The sequence below is a fragment of the Falco punctatus genome (assembly GCF_963210335.1).
Source record: "Falco punctatus genome assembly, chromosome: 12".
Lineage (NCBI taxonomy): Eukaryota > Metazoa > Chordata > Aves > Falconiformes > Falconidae > Falco > Falco punctatus.
Genome location: NC_137592.1, coordinates 28,611,846 through 28,632,779, shown reverse-complemented (window position 1 = coordinate 28,632,779; position 20,934 = coordinate 28,611,846). Strand labels below are relative to the sequence as shown.

The window sequence follows — 20,934 nt, the reverse complement described above, 5'->3', positions numbered from 1 at the left end:
TGCCCCTGCACCGCTCCCCGCCGCTGTCCGAGGAAAACGGGCCACCCCGAGGGCCACCACGGAGCCCTCATCGCCGCCCCAAGGGACGGGCGGGCGGCCGCTGCCCCGACGGCTGCCCGCCAGGCCGGGACCCCGCGGCGGAGGCGCCGCCCCGGTCCCGCCGCCAAACTTTCCGCCAGGGCGGCGGCGCTGGCCGTCTCCCTCCCCGCGACGCCGTCGGGGAAAGTTGCCGCCGCAGCGGGGTCCGGCAGCCCCGCACAGGCGCGTCAAGCGGCGGCAGGTGAGGAGCGCTCACTCCGCAGACCCCCGCCGCGTAAGAACCCCCCCACACACACCCCGCACCCGATGTACGGCGGCGGCCGCCCTCCCGCCGCGCCCGGGGCTGCGGAGCGCCTTACCCAGCCCCGGCACGAAGGTGTTGAGGAAGAGGCAGATGACAGCCACGGGGAACGGCATGTAGGGGATGGCGGCACGCAGGGGGCCCTTCTTCTCCCGGACCTGCACCACCACCCCGCTGGAGGGGGCAGCGCCCCGGCTGGGCTCCGCGGCCGCCGCGCTCTCGCCCTCCTTGGGGAAGGGCTCCATGGCCGGCGCGGCGCGGCCGTGCCTGACGGTGCCCCCGGCGGGCTCCCAGCTGCCGCCGCGCGCGCTCCCGCCGCCGCGCGGCCCCGCCTGGCGCGCCCCCCGCGCGCGGACCCCTCCCCTCCCCCCGCCCCTGGCCGGCTCCCGCCCCGCCGGCCGCGCTGCAGGCGGCCCCGCCGCGCCGCTCCCCCCGCCCCTCGCCCGGCGGGCAGCGTCCGTCAGAGGTGCCCCTTCCCGCCTCTCCGCCCCGCCGCCTCACCCCCGGCTGCCAGGGCTGCCGGACCCGCCGCCCCCTCACGCAACCCCGCTCCCCTCCGCACCGGGCCCGCACCGAACGTGGCCAGCTCGGCGGTAAGCGGCGGGGGGCGCAGGCCGGGCCGTGTGTGCCCGCCCGCTCCGCGGCGGGCGCGCTGAGGTGCCGGGGCACCCGCCGTGAGCAGCGGGCCCGGCGGCCGTGCGGTTGGCTCTGCGGGGTGGGGAACAGCCATCTCGATAGGAAGGAGCGGAGACGCGGTGCGGTGTGCGGGTTTTAAAATAGCTGCGCTCCGAAGGTGCGAGGAAAGGTGTAAATTAAACCCACACTCATTTGTTGTCTGAAAAACCCTGCCGTGAGGGAGGAGAGCCACCAGAATTAGGAGGGAGAGGAAAGAAAAATGCGCCCCTGAGAAGCTAATCGCAGTTTGGGACACTGTAAAAATGTATCTTAATTCACATCAGTGCCACTAGATGAAATCGGCTTTCGTAGGGCTGGCAATTGCTGTTCGGGACAGTTTAGTGAGTGAAATGGTGATAAAGCTTGAACGTGCCTGTAGCTAAAAGTGATAATGAGGCTGGTCATTGCAGGTCGGGTTCCGTAGAGAAAACAGGGAAGATATTAAAGGCATTAATCCTGGTATAAAATGTGTGTCACACATACAAGATTTTTGCATAAGAGATAGAGGGATAGAGGGTACACAGTGTCTTACTGTCTGTTTCAAAGCTGCATTTTTGATGAGGAATTCCTGCTAGGAATTTAGATCACAGGACAAAATCCTGAAGTACTATATATGCCACTGGAATGCCACCTGACAAATACATGATTCAACAGTTTAATCAATTTCTGTACCAATTAGTACAATTAAGTTAGTACAATGAAAAAGTTAGGTAAACTGAATGACGCGGATGCAAAATGCTGTTACTAGATTATAGGGATTTATTCTAATAGCTGCATTCTGAACCTTAAAACCACAGGCATCCCTTGTAAAATCTCTTTTTTTTTTTTTTGCTTATCTTCTGAATGCCTTTCATCCAAAAAATCTTCTGACTGTTATTAAACAACTTTCTCTTGGAAAGATCTGATGTAACTGACGTGAATTCTATCATTCTCTGCTGGCTGACCAAACTACAGTCAGATCAGAAATCTGTGTGATATGAATATTGACTAATATTCATTAGTCTGTGCAAAGCAGAATCCACAGTTGGAATGCTATCAGTAACTTGCAGTGTTATAATTCTCTATAGACTCCACCAGATGATGAACTGATAAAGGTTCTGGAAATTACGTGTGGGTGAGCCCACATTACCTACACTAAAAGTAAGCAAAAGGGCGTTCTGAGAATAGCCCAAATAGAAAAATCAAAGACTAAGGTTTATTAAAACAGTATTTTGTCAGAAATTCTTAATAGCAGGTTGTACTTTTATGGAACATTTCCTTGGAAGATCTCAAAGCATTTGACAAATGTGAGTTAATTCATTTACTTCTTTAAGATTAGTTGGCAGTACGTAAGGCTTACTGTACCAACTATTAAAATGCAGGCACTTCTAGGCTTAACTGCATCATTAATTCTGTGCTGCCAGTGCTCATGGACATTTTCAGGCGCCTAAGGCAAAAGTTATGACTGACTAAGAGTATATTAAACATACCATCATGTAACAAGTTGTGACATTTCCAAGCTTCTCTAAACAAAAGAATAGGTGGCAACATTACTCGGCTGTGATTGTTTCGCGCTTCTCAAGTGGCGCATGATAACCATACAAACCATCTCATACCGAGCACCCGTGCACTGCATGCTTTACCATTACTCAGGAGACAAAGATTCTATGTCCTGGAGAGCTTAAGTGAGGAAAGAAAGTTGTTAATGAAAAAGTATGCTGGAACCTAGGTAAAAAAAATATGACCCAGGGTGGATTTTTTTTTTTTTGAGGAAAGTAAGTTTATCACTTATAAAAAGTAGTAATATTTGTGAGTATTAAAAATACTAAGATTTCTTCAGATTTGCTCTTTCAAATACTCATTTCACTTCTCAGCATGAAAACAGCTCACAGAACCAATATACATAACATTATTTGCCTGCCGTTGAGACGAAAAATGGTTCAAACAAACAAAAAAACACACCTGAATTCAAAATGGTGTTTCAGATTGCAGAGCTCCCCGGCACACCCCTGTAGCACCAGTGTATTGACACACAAGACTGGGGGTGCATCCTCACCAAGCCTTCTCCAGACTTCTCTCCATAGTAGTGCTGCAGGAGGCAAGCACTGTAAAACTGAAGACAAGCATTGCAGCTGTGCCTCAAGGGTGGACACAGTAGTCTTAAGAAGTTGAGACAGCTTAATCTCCTGGGTGTTTGGTGAAGAGTAGGTGTTGTAGTTGGCCTAGGTGGCAACAAAACTGCAGGACCTCTGCAGATGGCTGGGTCTTCCACACTGTTGTAGCTCTTAACACCAAAGAAGTCTGGCCTCTGACTTCCTCTAGTCGTGAAAAGAGTACCTATAGCTGCCAGCTCCTTGATAAGCAAGCCTGAACAGACAACCTGTTTGTGAAACAGCCTTGTCTCAGTGCCAACAAGACTTGAGCTGGACCTCCTGATTGACAGAAGCTGATGGTCTTACCGTGAAGCCTTTGTGATTAGTTATACTGCATGTGGACGTTGCTGTGGAAGTATATGCTGGAGCTTTGATCAGTATCCTGAGCATTTCTTATGTAAGGCTTGGAGAAGTCCAATGTGGCTCATGGCCACCAAATCCCCAGTCAGAGGAGACTAATGTCCTGGCTGAGAGCAGAAGACATTTGTGTTATGGTCACCAGCTGACTTTCAAGGAAGCATGATATGAGATTTTGTTATGGGAGCTTTTCCCTTTGTTGGGTTTCCACAGCTGTATTTCAAACATTTTGCAGGTATGGGCATTTTTACTTATACACTAAAGTGTAAGGGAAGTACTCTTAGGACAAAGGGAACTTCAAGTTGAGCTGGTTGTATGAGTTTGCCCTGGTGCTGTAAAATATCTTTTGCTTGTTTCCCTGCTTGTACTAGTATTTAAGTTCTTATGCAGTCAATGGAGAACTAGAGGTCCTGCAAAAGGAAAGGTTGGTGCTTCTCTGTTACAGTGTTCTGAGGACTGGGCATGCTGCAGTTTGATTCTGTCTTTAGAAAGGAAGAAAACCTGCAAACTGGATACCAACGACATACCTATATTAACCAAGAGTCCATCTCTTTTAAATACACCCCACTCCCACGCTTGGATCCTTTCCAAAGCCATCTTCTTAGGTATCATACAAGCATGTTAAGAGAGATACAAAAATAGACCCAAACACAAATCAAATTAGAAGTGTTATTAACAAAGACAGTGAGGAGCCAAGCAGAGCTACTGCTCACTAACAGTACCCTGGGGGCAGGAGGAGCCCTGAAGTCTGCATTCCAGTACACCACTGTAAATCCAGCATTGTTCCACCTATTGCGACTGAAAACAGTTTGGTTCAAGGAGTCTAGCTTTCCCCTAACATAAAAGATCAATAAATTCCATTCATATACAAGAGATACAGTTACTGGATCACAGATGTGACAGAGTCATTAACAAATCCATTGTATCAGTTAAAATTGGGGCTGGGGAGCCCTGTTTTTTTCAGACAAATGTACCTCTGTGCAGAGGAATGGTTTATTCACCAGTACCGATTGTGGCCCATGTAGACTCTGTTCTGACAGGACTGTCACAGCACTGAGACCTTATAAATAGTTTCCATCTGACAGATGTCAGTCGCGTAAGGCTGAGTTTGACTCTGTGTGCTCCTCCTGGTGCAAATGAGAGCTACACCTATTGCTGACATAGTACACAGTTATATCCTGCACACACAAGATTCCAGATTAGTTTTGTTACAGACTTCAGAGGGACCTAAAAAAAAAACAAGCTGAAGTGGATTCTTTGTGCCCAGTCTGGTGGAAAACCTGCATGGGTTCTAGTGGGAGAAGTAGTAGCCTCATATTTATTAACTCATCTTCTGTTACATGAGTTTGTCAAAACAACAGGAAGTCTTTTTCTTTCCATAAATTTCTGTTAGCCTAAAACTTTCAATGGTGGCATTTGCAGCTGTGTCCTGCTGTGTCTTGAGAGTATGTGATGCTACCAAGATCACCAAGAAATGTTTTGGACTGCAGGATAAATCTGTTCCTTGGCTCCTGCCTTCCTTTCATGGCTTCAGCTAAAGCGTCCCTTCATCTTTACAGCCTTTGCGCAACAAATTACAGTCCTTTCTAGAAAGCATGAGGATCTCATCACTGACAGTCCTCCTCATGTTTTAATGCATGTAGCGGTTTTCTTTCTTCCCAGCTCATGGTGTTCATGCAAGTCGTTCTTCCTCCAAGCAGCTTTGCACTGTTATACATCGAAACACACACGCCCACCCCAGTAGAGCAGATACCCCAGTCACAGTGGCCGCAAATCCAAGTGTAAGGAGCCCAAACAAAACAGCATCCGCTAAGTATGCAATGATACTGAAAGTCACATGGTTCTTCTCTCCTGTGTTTCACTTTTGAAGCCCAGTGCTACCCACAAGAGCTTCTCCCACGTAAGCACAACAGACTTGTCTAGCACTGTCTTGCTATGGAAAATGCCTTCTAGCTGCAAGTTAAGTTTCAGTTGTCTTAGAGTTTGAGAAGAGGGGTGATCTTAATGTAGAGCAGTTAGTTCAGGGTTTTTACTGTTAAATTGTCTAGTTTTAGCCTTCCCGCATTCCAGGTTTTCCAAGAAATGTGAGATATGAATGGAAATCTGGATTTCAATCTCTTGGTGATTGCATCTGGGCTTTAGGTTTGGGTCTGCCCCCAGTTTGTTTGCTTATTACTGTCTTAGGCTAGAATGGCTTAGGCTTGTTGTCAGACTGCCTCTGTCTAAATTATTTGGCAGCACCTCTAGCACAATCTCTTAAGGTTCAGGGATGAATTCTAAAATTTACCTCTGACTGTTACAGGTTAACAGATATTAACCTGCAGTGAAACCTGCAATAGCATCAGGCAGCTGCATCATGTAAGATAAAGCAAGCAACCTGACTAGAATAAATTTCTACCCTATTTGTCCATTAACACCAACTGCTTGTCAAATGGAAGTCCTTCACTCTGAATCATATCCTGTTGATGCCACTGAAATAATGTTCTTTGTCTTTCTTTTCTTCTTCCCTGTCATGAAGTCTTGGTGGAAATGGACCTCAATGACAAAATTTACAGGCAGATCTTCATTCACCTCCAAACATCCCCCAAAACCTGTACAGAAGAAAAGGACTGACTTGGTTTGGTCCTTGCTCTGTTAATTTCATACTATTTGTCTTTTTTTCTCATTTCTTTTCTGTCATTGAAACAAACGTACTTATGGAAAGCATCAGGAAGGCTATAGATTTCCACTGTTACACCGGCAGCTGCCAGCGTCACATGCAGTGATCTTGTGGCACTGGCCATTTGCTTTGCCGCTGATTATATTTTTTCTAGCAGTCTTTAATATCTCTATCCTCATTTGAACTTATGGAGATGCTCTTTAACTGTTGAAAAGTTCTTTTTTCTCTTAATGTAACCTCATTTCCCCTTTTATGGCCCCTTTCTCTGTGAAACTCTACCTTGCAACATAGCATAAACCTCTTTATTATTCATCTAGCATTCCTGTGCACTGCCATCATGTTCTTTGATTTAAGCAGTCTTCTCTCCAGCATGAACAAATTATTGATCGCAGGCATTATATGATGCTCCTGGGCATTCTGGTTTTATAAGTGCTGTCAGCACAAAGTTTCTGGGAGTTAACTCTTGTGACATTTAGTATCCTGGATTATTCAGTCCTCTTATAGTTCAGTAGATTGGTTGCTGTGCTTGGAGATGCCCAAGGCTTGCTGTTTTAAACTGTTTGTGTTTTCCAGGCCCATTCCTACACCTCACAAATACAGTGTTCCTTTTCCCCTCTTTTCCACTGGCCACAATCTCCTTGCCTAAACAGTCCCTATGTCTCCACATGATGATACGTTTTTCTCTGCTTTGCCTCACAACTTCTAGTACCAGCCTTACTCAAACACTGCCAGATTCTGCTGTCTGCCAAGATGAGACCCTGTGCCTTCTCCCCTTCAAAAACTTTTTTCATCCTTGCAGTGTGATAGTTTGCAGAAGGAGGACACAGAACAGACAGACACAATTTTGTCACCTTTTTTTTCCTTCCCCATATTCTGTTTGGGTCTAAACTGCCACAATAACAGTACATTGCATTTAAGGCACTTCACCCAAAGCTATCCAGTTTACCTAACATAGCCATTTAAGTTCCCTGTTGCAGTCAGTGGAGAGGCAGATCCTCAGGTCTTCCAGGAATGCTCAAGTCTGCTTAAGTTGAGCATCTATTTATCTGGTTAAGATTGAGAGAACCAGTAGGAAGTATTAGGTTTCTTCATCCATTTGGCATCCTTTCTGCTTCTCTCTTTTTGAAGGACAAACGTTTAATGGTTCAGTACATTTCACACAAAATAGAACCCAGTATCTGTGTGCTCAATTTCCTGGGTGAGTATATTCTGCCCAAGAGTATTATTTAAAAGCTAATGCTGCTACCACCATGTAAGATGAAATTTCTCATGCTCTGATCATGGCTTCTCTGAGGGACCTAGGCAGAATTCAGAAGCCACAGCAGAACTGCAGGTGGGAGAGATATACCAGTCTCTGTAGTGGAGCACCAATGAGGAGCAACGGGCAACTAAAATTATGTAATAAGGAAATATCCTGACTGTGTAGTGAAGCACCTCTAAATTTAGGTGCCTGAAAGATTAAGCAATCCTGAAAGGTAAGCAGGAATGGATTACTGGGTGGATCTCGGTGGGCTTAGGGTATCTGAGTTACAACTTCAAGCAATGTTTAGACAGATCAGATTCCTTTCTTTGTACACTTGGATCGACTGCCTCAAGGTCATTATTCTTGGACATGTCTTCTAGTATGAGTGTGAGATGAGACAGGAGCCTTTCATGTGCAGACTGTTTCTCTCAGATGATGTCTGAGGGAAGCAAAATATGATCTGTGACTTGAGAACAACATCAGTCTATCAAGTAAACTACTGCAAGGCCATCACGTTCTGCCTTAACTGAAATTACTCTTCAGATCAAATTTCTTGCAACTTATATAATACTTCTTATTTCTCAATAAAAGCTGGTTCAGACAGGATTAAATGTTATGTATTGTAAGACAGCCTTTTCAGAAAGCTGCGAGATAGAAAAACATATGCTGCTCCCCTTTCTTGACATTTGCTTGAATCGTGATGCCGACAGAGTCTCATTTGCCAGCATACATAAGTTTTGATCCTGGAGAAAGGTACCCATCTATTTGGCAGCTGTGAGGAATGAAATCCTCTATTTACCAACACAAGAACAGTGGAAATGCATGCTTTTCTCATACTGTTCTACCTCTTATCTGGAGGGACCAATTTTAAAAATGAGTTAGAAGTCCAAAAATATGAGCTATTCATCCTTGTTTCTCTGCTACAGTTGCCCATAGCTTTGTAGTCTTAGTTGGATGGGAATCAGCAGCTCCTGTGACATAGGTCACATCCAGTGGAATGGGGAGTTTTATGCACAGAGTATAAGAAGGTTTCTATTTTCCTACACATGGCTGCCTGGGCTCTGGTCTATGTTGAAGGCTTTTGTCCAGCATTTTGTGGGACAGCAGTAGGTCTCTGGTCTGTTCCAAGGTGCTGATATCCTCACCAGGAGTTCAACAGTTTCAGCCAGACTTGCTGAGAACAGATTAAGGGTTTTGCCTGAGGAGTGCTTTCTTGAGATCACTGACAGGCTGTGAAACATGAGGATCTCAGGGTTTTTTTATGATATAACCCATTAGACTTCAAGCTTTCCAGCAGGGATGGGACTCAGTGAGCAGTCATCCTGTGAGCTACAGGGGAATCTTTCTCTTTGGTGTGTAAAAAACTGTGTAGAACCTACGTCCTCTGCTGCCTGTCACTGGAGACTAGCCTGTTCACAAATGCTTCAGCAGGTCTTTTGTTATGTCCAAGAGGGAGAACTTTTATCTATGCACTGTCAAGTACTTACTGCAACAGGAACTTTCTCTGATGCTACCAAGTTGTTCTTATGAGCAAGTAAGGGACATAATTTTCTGAGACTGTAGTCTTTTTGTAAATACTCCATTGACATACCACAGAGTGCTACTAACTGTAGCAATGTTCCATGGCTATTAGGAATTAAAATAGGAGAAAAATGGTATTTTTAAGCTTTTTCATCAAAAGATGAAATTGCAAAGCTTCACTTGAAGCATAATGCACCCAACTAATGTTGGCAAGAGTTGGGAAGTGAAGATTGTCATAATGAAGAAAGAACTAACGACAGAGGCTTCTTCTCAGGCAATGGGAGCTGGTATTAGCAGCATGCAGAGGGACTGAATATCCTGTTGTAAGTGAACTCAAGGAATGAATCATGGGGAGGGAGGCTGGTTGCTCATTTGTTTTTTGCAATTCATCTAACTGTAAGAGTTCTTGTGCTATCAATGCACTATCAGTCTAAACCACTGCTTGCTCAGGTTTTCTTTCTGAGATTCATCTACTTCTTCCCTGTCTCTCCTGCTGGAACTGGAAGATTACTTTAAACTACTTCTTAGCATAGAAAAACACCTGCTTAAATTACTTTTAATCTAGAACGGGATTAATGTTGCATTTGCTCATCTCCTTGTGAGTTATTCTCACCCACAGGAAGAGTATACCTGGTACACTAATTGAGAGAGATGAGTCAAGTGCAATGGGGATTACACAGGAATTATTCTGTGAGCCCTGAAAGGGGTGTTTGCTGTGGAGATTATTACGTTTCTGATTTTCCCAGGCAAAGATGGATAGCAGGTAGATAGATCCTGTATAGAGGACTGTGGTGAGCTCAGGGAAAGAAAACAACGTAGCTGCTTTGGTGTTTCAAAGGCTGAGGGAGAGAAAACAGCCTGCAGTTTTCCAACCCTGAAGAAAACTGCCCAATTTAATCCAAACTTCTTCCCCCCACCCCAAGGGATTGTAGCTGTCAGTGGCTCTCTCCATCCCAAAGTAATTTTCTGCACTAAATGAGGCCTAGGGGTCTACACAGAAAAAAACCATGCACTGGGCTCTGTGTCATGAATAGCTGGCAAAAATCTCACTCCAGCATACATTTCTCCAGGGCTCTATAGGAATGCTGGCTGAGCCAGCTGGAATACTTACTTATGATGTGGTTGTAGGGAACTGCCAAGTCATGTCACCAGAGACTGGGAGATTCAATCCCATGATCTCACCCTAAGCATCCTAGTACTTTATCTGCAAGACCAGTACACATCCAAAGTTTCTGTTCTCTCTTATGAAACCCTTACTCTAGTTGCTTGGGAACCTTTGCCCCTGTGTGCTTCCTTGTTGAACAGACTTCTGTATTAGATTTTACTGCATTTAAAAGAGCATTTCTAATGTCCAATTAAACTGGAAAATCCATGCTCAACAGATTTGTTAAGTATGATTCTCCATCTAGTCATTATCATTAATGAGGTCATCACTTCCTGAGTGGTTTTTGCGTGTCCTTAATTAGTGCCTCCATTCTGTATCCACCCCCTCACTGTGGAAGTCAAGCTGTGGGCTTCTTCCTGGTTCTTGGATCCCTCTTAAACTGCAGTATGCACCAGCACCTCTCCAACCCACCAGGTCCTTTTCTCCTGTGGTTTCTCTGGCTGTTTGTTAACGCTCTTGTCCCAGAGACAGTGTCCGCATCCCTCTTATTTAACTACCAACAGAAAGTGCGGTGGAAGCAGCGTTCCTCAAAAGTACACGCTGCCTTTTGAGATAGCCACCTTGCACATAGAGGTTTAAAATGGCTGCAGCTGAGTGAAGTTTTCCCCCATGAGAAGCTGGATCCTCCTGAGTCTTACCTTCCTGTGGCACGTTCAACTTGGCCTTTTACTGAGGCCAGGTGGGGCTTATTTTACTCAGTTGCCCATGTGAAATTGCCCGGGTGAAGCATGATGGACCTCACTCCTTTAATTCATACAATGCTGTATTTTGTGTTAGTTAATTGCTTGATTTTTCTGAGACAGATCCCATCTGGCCCTGATGTTTTGTCAGCCTTGTGACATTCTAAAAAATTTTATAACTATTTTTGGCATGATCTCAACTTCTGACAGTGTTTCTGCTTTCTTCCCTAGAAAATGTATGGCTGTTCTTGGCATCATCTCCACACTCCCCATTCCTTATAAACACTGCACAGAAAGTTTGTTTTATCAGTGCCTGGTTCTTCTGTATATAATTCACCCTTCTGCCCTTCTGAGGAGCTGTCCCCTCAAACATGCCATGTTCTCCAGCTGTCTATAATTCTTCTTCATCATTTGTGCAGTACTTCTGCCAGTCTCTACTTGCTGCTTTGCTCATCAGCTTCCCATGCAGTTCTCATTTGTGTCTCGTTATAGGTTTCTACTCACCTCAAGTAGTCTGCTTGGGATTTTAATCCCAAATTGCCTGCTAGCACATGGAAGGGCAATACTTGCAGTTGTAAACTTTGCAGTAAACTGCAGATGCCATGCAGTATTCCAGCTGAAACACAATGGAGTTAGTCCTTTATTTTTCCAAGACAGATAGATCTAATCCTAAAGTGATTAAGTGATCTAAGAGTAGAAAACAGGAAGGTCAAAAGAAGATTTGATCACTTTATATAGATACGTATGCAAAGAGATGTGATCCAAGGGTGTAAGGCTTTTCAGCCTCGTTGACAAAGGCACAACTAGATGGCTAGTGTGCCATCTAGTTGTGCTTTTCTTAGGGTGACCTATTTGATGTCTGTCTGTCTTGCTCATGAACAGAAAGTTAAACTTGCCAAGGTGGAAAAGACATTCCAGGTTCCAACTGACAGGTCTCAAATCTCTTTGCTCCCTTTTGTTAACAAAAATCCCAAGGGTACTTGTCATTCCCTGCTGTAGCCCAGGCTCCATTCCCTCTATTAAATGAATTCATAGTCTTAGGAGCTCTTTGCTGGCCAGTTCCTAACCTTTTTTTTTTTTTTTTTTGAGATAGTCTCTCCATCTCCATAATCTATTTTCCGTATGCCTTCTGTTCAGCAGGAAAGCTTTCCAACCTAACTATTTCTGTGCATGTACAAAGGTGTCATGACATTACCCACTCACATATTACACGGGCCTGGTATGATGGTTGAGCTTCCTCCACGCATATTCATCACTGACCCCAGTATAATGGAGAATGAAAAATCTAGCAAGTTGCAGGCTGTGTGCCTGAAAGATATAGGCAGCAAACAGGCTTCACAATTGTGAGCTATTATGATTCTGCAGAAGTCTGTCGCTACTGTCAGGGACAGAAGTAATTTGATAACTCTGTCAGCCTAGCAACATGACAATACTTCAGGAGACTTTTAAAAACTTCCCCCGTATTTTCCCATGTCAATAGATTTGTTATCAGTTGGAGCTTGTTATCCTTTCTATAGGCATGAGAAGGACTTCTGCCGGTAATATTGTCAGAGTGAACTCTTCTGCTTTCTGAAGAGAAAGGGTAAGCAATCTGAACACTGAAATAAAATCATAGTTTTAAGATTTGGAGAGACTTCCTGCGGTAGAGCAGGAACCTATCCAGTCCAGCACTCTGCTAGTTGCTGGGACCTCTAATGGCCCACTTCTAGTTTGACTTTCCAGGGATATTTTTGTGAACCTCACTCTTGGTCTACACATGCCTTCTAGTCCATGGCAAGATTTCCTACATTTTCTGGCCTTAGTGGTTTCTTACAAAACAGTAGTTTGCATCTGCTGTCAGTGCTGATTCCCTAATGACATGCTGCCTACGGTAGTACTTTTTGTATTTCAGAACTTTCTTGGTAGTGCTGGTTGGGGGGAGAAAACATCCCATAAACCCCCTTTGGATCTGTTGATACCAAGGTTGCATCAACAGTATCTCAGTAGGAATGGAGAGTAGTGATAGGAGGAATATTGGGATCCGTAGGGGAAATCGTGTAGGCAGGGACTCTCTCCCGCTGTTCACTTAGTCTCTTAGCAACAGCAGGCCCAACGGGTACGGCACTGCTTGCTGGGGTGTGCAGTCCCCTTTATCAGGTGAAGAAGAGCAGAGAAGATTTAGCACAGAGGAAATGGGGAAGTGAGAGGAGAAAGAGTCAGTAAGAGCATGAACCATATCATACTGGGAGAGCAATGATGAAAGATGCCTTACCTGACACAACCATCAACGAATGTGCTTTCAGTAGCAATGGGATGCCAGTGAGCAAAAGGTATCTCCAGGCTTTCAGAAAGAAATGCACGTGTGCAGCCTTGGGTATCATTTGTATCCCTTCCTGTTAATAATCCCCACTGGGGCTTTCAACATGGGTGGATATTGTTAATTAATATCTGAGCCAGGCAGCTCACCTGCTGTCTTTACCTGATCCCAGAAACATTGCCTGGCTCACCCGTGCCTTGTCTGCAGAGCAGTAGTGTAAGCCCTGACTAGATCTCTTCTTCACTCCATCCTTTTGCAGTACCACAGCACCGTGGAAGACCATTTGTGCAAGACTGGAGGCAGATGCTGAACTTTAGTGCATCAGCCACTCGGATGCCTAAACCCTAAGTCCTCTGCATTACGACCTCTTGCTCAGTTGGTTTCTAAGGGTGTCTCTCCCTACATTTCTTGGGCCTGGAGGGTTTAGTATGCAACAAGGTATGTAGAAGCTGCGCGTTGCAGCCAAGTGTGTGATCTTTTATGCTGACTATATCCACTGTAACAGCGACCTTGGTAATGCCAATATGTATGTTAGAACACAGGCTGAATCACACGTTAAGTCATTTCCAACATCTTTGATTTTCTGAAATATGGTTTGTTTGTTGTCTAACAGGTAGGCTGTGTTTTTTCCTTCATGTAAATAGCTTTTTTGTATATAAAACATGTAAGTCTCAACCATAATGGGAACGAAGAGGGGAAAGGAGGGGTGAAGAAAGGAAGATAGGGCACAAGTTAAAATGTTCTGCTTAACCTTCTTCCCCCTACTGAAAAAATATCAGTGTGTTCTTTTCTCTGGAACTGTGCCACCTGCCTCTTTATACCTGGAGAGGCATTGTGTTAAAGCCATTATGAAACATTATAGGTGGTGACGGCAATGAAACAGCATAGCTGTAGCTTCCAAAGACCCTCTTTTTCATAGTGTCAGGTCGATGCTGAATTTAAGAGCCTTCAGAATGGAAGTATTATTTAGTCCTTACCTTTGTAAGTTTCCTTTTCTTCTAATGCCACATTAGCACATAAAACAGAGACAAGAAAAAAGAATCTCATTCTTATTTTAAAACTTGTCTTTGCTGCTGGTAATGCCATTGGGAATGATGACATGCAAAGTATTCCATAAGTCAAAACTAGATTTTGAAGTCAGAGCAGTAGTTCTAGACTGGCTGTCTTGATACTGGCTGGTATAGCTGGACCTCAGCTTCTCTGCACAGACCCCGAATTCTCTTTCAGAACTCATCCAGATCCAGCTCTTAGCATTTCAACGTATCTCACACCACGAATTTCCTGTTCAACATGTTGACATTTACTTAGAACTGCAGAAGGTGTATCTGCCTCCACTCCCCTTCCAAAATATGCCTGAAATAGATACTTTTAAGGTGACTCGTATTATATTACCAGGGAAAATTCTTCATTTCTTGCAGCAGGGGTGACAGCCAGTGATCTGATAGACTGTCCCCTAAATCTAATTTCTCTTGGGGGGAGGGAGTATTATATAGGTACAGCATATCTGCACCCACCACTGATTCTAGAGGTAATTGAGGGTACACTGACCTCTAACTTAGACTGTCCCTAGCAAATGAACTGTTGACTTCATGGTGTGTTCCTACATATATTGGCCTGCATAACAGCTACAGGTGATACACATCTATAGTGCTCCTTACAGCATAAGCCACTGTAATATCTGATCCATTGTTGGATTTAAATTGTCCTGTGCTCAGTTGTTGCCATGTCTGACTGTTCTGTGAATCAGACAGAGCTAGCGAACACAGAGCTGGTGCCACTGATCGGTCAGGCAGTAAAAGGAGAAACTAAGGAAAATGAATGAACTGAAAAGGAGAGAAAGGATGTAGGTGCGTGAACCTTCAGAAGAAAAGCTTGGGGGGCTATCTCTTAATCTAAATTAGCAATACTAACTCATGGTAAGAAGCTGATGTGTCAAAGGAGATACTGGAAAAAGCTAGTATAAGTGAAGGCAGTAAAAATCAAACAATATTTGTCAAAAAATTCTGAAAGCCTGTGGTCAATTCACAGACCTACTAGGACTCTATGCATTCCTTCATTAAAATCAGTAACTACTTCAAAAAAGCAGCCAGTTTGATCCCCATACTGGAAGGTGCTAGGTGTGATCCTGAACTAAAAATAACCATGCAAGAAATCTATAAGAAAATGAGAGAAAATTCAGCAGGTCTTTGAAAACAAGATTCATGACCTGCAATTTTATAAAAATTGATTCTGTTTCAAACTACATTGGTGAAAAGTTTGGCTCCACAGTCCTGACATTTGTCTTTTAAGCTTGAAAAATTGAGGGCTTAATCTGAAAAACATAGGAGTATGGAAGCTTACCATGACTTTCAGAGTATGACTGTGCCATAATTCTCACTTTGAAATCATGGAGTCAGTATTACAGCAGAGAATCTGACCCACAGACTCATCCCCTTCCTGAGAAACATGTTCTGTCTCTCACATTACCCAAGCAAGAGAAAAATCTACAAGTAGTGCTGATCTGACAGTTCTACCGCTAGTGCCAGAGACAGGACAGAATCCAGCTCATTCTTCCATGCTTGCTGTTTCATTAGTAAAGATAAGATTTACAAAAACGCATAGAACAGATAAACTGAGTAAGAATCCCTTCTATAAACTGAGATTTCTGACTTGCTTTTTAAGGTGTTCCCAGCAAACTCTGTTTCCAGAGTTTAAAGGAGATGCTGTCGTCATATTCTATGTTTATTGTATTGCTCAGGCAGTGTTGAGAAGGTAAGGCCAGTGTTTTGCACAGCATTGTCACAAGCAAAGAGGAATTACAGCATCATAACTGAGTCTCTCAGTGAAGCTGGTCTAAGAGAATGTGAAAATTGACTTGCAGCTGATATTTGTATCAAGATGGAAAATAGCCTTTCACTTATATTCAAGGTCCAGTTCTGGAATCCACACACAGCTAGGAATACCTGGACAGTGAAAAGGAGTTTCACTGTAAGGAACGCAAAGGTCTACTTGTTGCAGACTTCTGTATATTGACCCACTCCTGACTGAGCAAAGCTACATCATCGCCAGGGATTTGGTTTTCTCATTTGAACGCTCTGAAATGATTTGGCTTTTGCCCAGTGTCATGCTAAATTAGGTCAGAGATTGAATTGGAACTCTGGATCATGACTATTCGTACCTAAAAGCTGAATCCAAATATGAACTTTCCATCCAGGGACCACGTCTAGAACAGTTTAATTAATCTAATATCACAAAGTGAACTTCATGGTACAACAGTTCAAGGGTGTATTTCTTCAACAACATAGCAAATGCTCTTTGTCTTGGCCTTAAATCCAGCTTACAAATATCTCGGGAGCCAACAGATCTCATTAATGTGACTCAGAAATGTAAGCAGTTCTTTGCACATCAGGTATAATCTCTTCATATACATCAGTGCACAAGCTCACTGTCACGGCCATGTTCCTGAGTTTTATTGCTGCTGAGGCCTTACTCTTCTGCAAAAGGAGATTTTAAAAGTTTTGCCTTGTCTAAATGACCAACACAAGCATTTGAATTTCATTCTCTTTCAAATTCAACACCACCACTTGACCCTTTAAAGTACAGACACTGAAGCAGTGTTTAATCTAAATGCCATTTCTAAGCAAACACCCACAGAGTTATTAGGCATTTGCTCAACACAGTACATCCAACTTACATTAAAAGGACCAAGCTGAGACCCATCTGCTTTTTAAACATTATTTGGCTCAATCCCCAAAAGCAAAGCAATAATAACATTTTTTTAAAATAGTGGTTTGTGATTGTCTGTTAAGAGATTTTACAAGGTAATGTTAACTTATCTCTCTAGCAGTACTTGGCATAACCCAAAACTGTTCCTAACATGCCTCGCTAGGAGAGTGCATTTTTGTAAGTACTTTAAAATACAGTTAGCAGTAATGAGGAGGGGGTTACGCTGGCTTCTGCAGAATCAGGTTTGCCCTCCTAATAGAAGGGAAAGTTCTTATCAAAACTTCATCTAGGTAGACTTAGGAAATGATGTAGCTTTCAGGGGAGCGACATCTTACATACAAGCTGAATAAAACTTTAAAAATGGTCAGTGTTTTTAAAGCAAAGAACAGCTTCAAAATTGAAACACCCTTGTGACATTTTCATGTTATCCAAAATTGTTCTGAAAATATTTGTGTGACAATGGTCCATTTTAAGATTATCAGTTAGGCTTTCGTTTTAAAAATGGTCACTGTTAGCTTTAATTTTGGATTAGAAAACCAAAAGCTTTTATCAAAAGTATATTTACAAAAGACCCCCAAAACCTCAACCCTGTTTAAAGCTTTACGTTTTGTTTTTTACCTAGAAAGCAATGAACTGTACTGAACAGTCCTGAGGAAAATGCTTGAGGATTATCTGTGTTTGGGTGAAAAGAGTAGAGCTGAATTCAAGTAATTTAGTGCCCATTTCTTTATTAAGAAAAACAAAACTGCACTACCATGAAAGTGCATTTTACTTGTACAATGAAATGCTCTTCCCTTTGAAGCTAATGATGACTTTGCTTTTACTGCAGTGGATCCAGTATTCCAACTACATTCTTTATTAGAGGTGACAGCCCTGTGACAGGGATGTGCAATAGCTTTTCAGAAGCAGGAGAAAGGTCTGTTAATTTGGACTAAATACATTTTTCTTTAGTATCTTTCTATTTTGAATGAACTCTCAAAACTAATTCAAACTGCCAACATAGGAAAGATCAACCCATTTCACTGAAATGTGTCCAAGCCATAAGACATCAAAAGTAAGGAGACATCATAACTGCAGGCCATACAGTGAGTTCTACCTAAAGGATCTATATACACAAACATAAATTGTTATTTATCCCTCAGAGAAGGCATTCTCTGAGCAATCCCAGCACACAGCTCCAACAGCTTACTCAATAAGCTCAAGTGTGGATTTCTCAGCCAGTTGATCTAAGGCCAAGGGACCAGCAGCTTTTGAATCATTTACTGCAAGAAATGTGATTCAGTGTGCACTTCCAGCTGAAAGGACAGAGAAAATGGTGCATTGGATGGACCTGAGCCCCAACCCCAAGATTTTGACCCTCAATCACTGCTGTGACTTTCATTTCATTTGTTTTCACTGACACACAGCCACTGGTGCAGTTTCAGAGACTCACAGCTTTTGTGTTCATTTACATCGAGTGTGATGTACTTAAGACTTAGTACTTAATTTATAACAATGTTGTCCCACCTGCTCATGAAGTTAATGAACCCAGAGACCAGAGAGAGGGCATATTTCAGTTATTCCTTAAGGTGGACAGTCTGCTGTTTACCTTGTATTGTTCTGTGCTATGAACCATCATATTCCCAAGCAGGTAATTTTTAGTCTTTTCTGGGCTTGGGTCATTGTCCATGTCAGGTACCTGCCATAAGTTATTTTCTTTCAAAGAAATAATGAGGATGTAATTTTGTATGTTGTGCCTCAAAAAAGTAACTTAAAAATCCATAAAAGTCTTTGAAAAGATGCCATAAAGATTAAAAATAACAGTCTTTAACTGGCAGCTTTTAACTGTACAGGACTGTTCTAGAAAAAAAAATCTACCAATAATGTTCAACTGTTTGTCTATGGAGGGCTTCAGCAATCCTAGACCTAGACCATTTCAGGCAATGGCAACAAAATCGTATTGACATCAATGAGTAAGCCAGATTCATCACTCAGTTGGAATGGCACTATTGGCTTTTTGTGCTCTGTCACATCATTTCTCTACTTGACATGTTCCTTGAGACGATTTACTCTTGTCCTTTAATGTCAGTATTCCTATTTCACACAGCTGTCAGGCAGGTTAACATAGCAAACACATTTCCATTTGGGTGTTATAAAGATTTTCACTCAAAGATTAAAATGTGCTCTAGGAATATTAATTAATTAAATCTGAAAGCACCTGGATGAAGCTAGTGAGTAGCACGTAGAGTTCGTTTCACTCTGGACATCAGTTTAATTGATTATAGCAACACTATGTAATGCTTTAGGATAAACAGTAAAGAAATGGTGAGCTCACTTGAAGCCAGATGGGAATTGCATTGCAGACATCGCATTTATTAAAGTAACACCAGCCAACAGACAGATTAGACAGCAGCCAGTGAAGCTGTTTCCCTATCAGGTGCTGTGTTCAACCACAATAGTAAACACACATGTTTGTGGTTTGATACCCTCATGGAGCGCTCAGAGGAAGACAAGCTATCTGTATTCCCAGTAAGCCTGTATAATCCAGGGAAAGCAGCCATTCTAGGCTGCTCTCCAAACTCTTCACAGAGGTTGGTAGGAATTGCTCTCATATTGACTTCTTATTGCAGTACCAGTTAGGCCTTTTCTTGTGGTTTTAATCTAAAGAACTAGAAGAAAATTTAGAAAATCTAGAAGCAATAGCTGACCAAGGAGCTAGTAAATAGCATTTTTCTAAGTATTTTTGCTTTTAATGAGTATTTATTTTCATTACAAAAACAGAAGCATGTTTCAGGAATTCTAAGAATTGAGATAATAGGTATTAAACTGACATTTTTGTCAGCAGTAAATTTAAAAGTTCTGTTGCTTTTTGTAACTGCCAATTTGTCATACTTTACACAGGAACATCAGAAAGGCCATGCTTGCTCAGAGTAAAGGTCCATCTGGCTCAGCATCCTGTCCCTGGGCAGTGGCCAAGAAAGGATGCCTAGGGGTGAGTATAAGAACAAGGAAAATCAATAGTGATTCTTCTTCAGAATACAGCTCCAACCTTCAGTTGCCAGTGACTCAGGAACTTCCAGTCTTACTGTCTCGGTGCATTTTCTAAGACTAACAGACTCCTGTTTGGTATTTGAGGGAAAGAAAAGAGTGTTTGGCATGGCTGGCTTTATAGATCCCGAGATATGCCTGTTGTTAGTGATGCCCATGGAGTGCTCAAAGGAGAAAACGTGTTTGGGTTCCCCAGGTAGTTTGTGTAACATAAGGACAGCAGTGGTTCCTGTCTCCATCTTGTTGCTTCTCACAGTTCATGACTGTCTGTTCCTGGCCAAATACAAGCTGCCCCTCTGTTCAGGATACATTACCAGTTTTCTCCCACTCTTCCCTCACCACCCCTTGGCTCTCCTCTGTTTCTTATTCTCTCATTAGGCAAAGATGAACTATTTCTCCTCTGCTGCACACACCTCCAGGCTGGCTGTAATGTGCAATGAGGGAGCACAGAGCCAGCTGCCCTCACAGTTATTCAGGCAAGAACAGGAGCAGGTTCCACAGGATCCTACCCACAGGACTGCTGATCTCCCTAAGGCTGGAAGACTGAAGCTGGGAATCTCACTGCCTGTGAAATTAGTCCAGGGAAAAGTACCTGTGTGTTTATAACTAGACCTCCCAGTACAGTTTTCCTGTAAAGCTCTTGACTGCATAAGGTCTGTGCAGGAGGTCTGAGCCAGCTTGATCCAGGCCACTACATCCAGCAGGATGAGAGGCAATCAAAACCTTGTAGCACAGATGAGAAAAACAAACATCCAATCAAATATGAAGTAACTCATCTGGAAGGCATATCCTGTTGTGTATTTTAAAATTAACAGCCATTTTTCTGTTTCCATAGAAACACTGAGGTGGCAAAGCTGGTGAAGGGTCTAGAGTATAAGTCTTACGAGGAGCAGCTGAGGGAACTGGGCTTGTTTATCCAGGAGAAAAGGAGGCTGAGGGGACATTATCACTCTCCACAACTACCTGAAAGGAGGTTGTAATGAGGTGGGTGTCAGTCTCTTCTCCCAAGTAACAAGCAATAGGACAAGAGGAAATGTCCTCAAATTGTGCCAGGGGAGGTTTAGATTGGGTATTAGGAAAAATTTCTTGACCAAAAGGGTGGTCAAGCATTGGAATAGGCTGCCCAGGGAAGTG

At 43.3% G+C, this 20,934-nt stretch overlaps 1 protein-coding gene across 2 annotated transcripts in view; it reads right to left on the bottom strand.

The window, feature by feature from the left end:
- STUM (stum, mechanosensory transduction mediator homolog) overlaps positions 1-5,238 on the bottom strand; it is a 50,755-nt gene extending 45,517 nt beyond the window's left edge. For both annotated transcript variants that reach the window (XM_080408811.1, XM_080408810.1), the window contains exon 1: positions 399-5,238. In XM_080408811.1, the coding sequence (XP_080264937.1) occupies positions 399-585 (187 nt within the window). In that variant the 5' untranslated portion in view covers positions 586-5,238. The remainder of the gene's footprint in view (positions 1-398) is intronic.
- Positions 5,239-20,934: the final 15,696 nt, after the last annotated feature.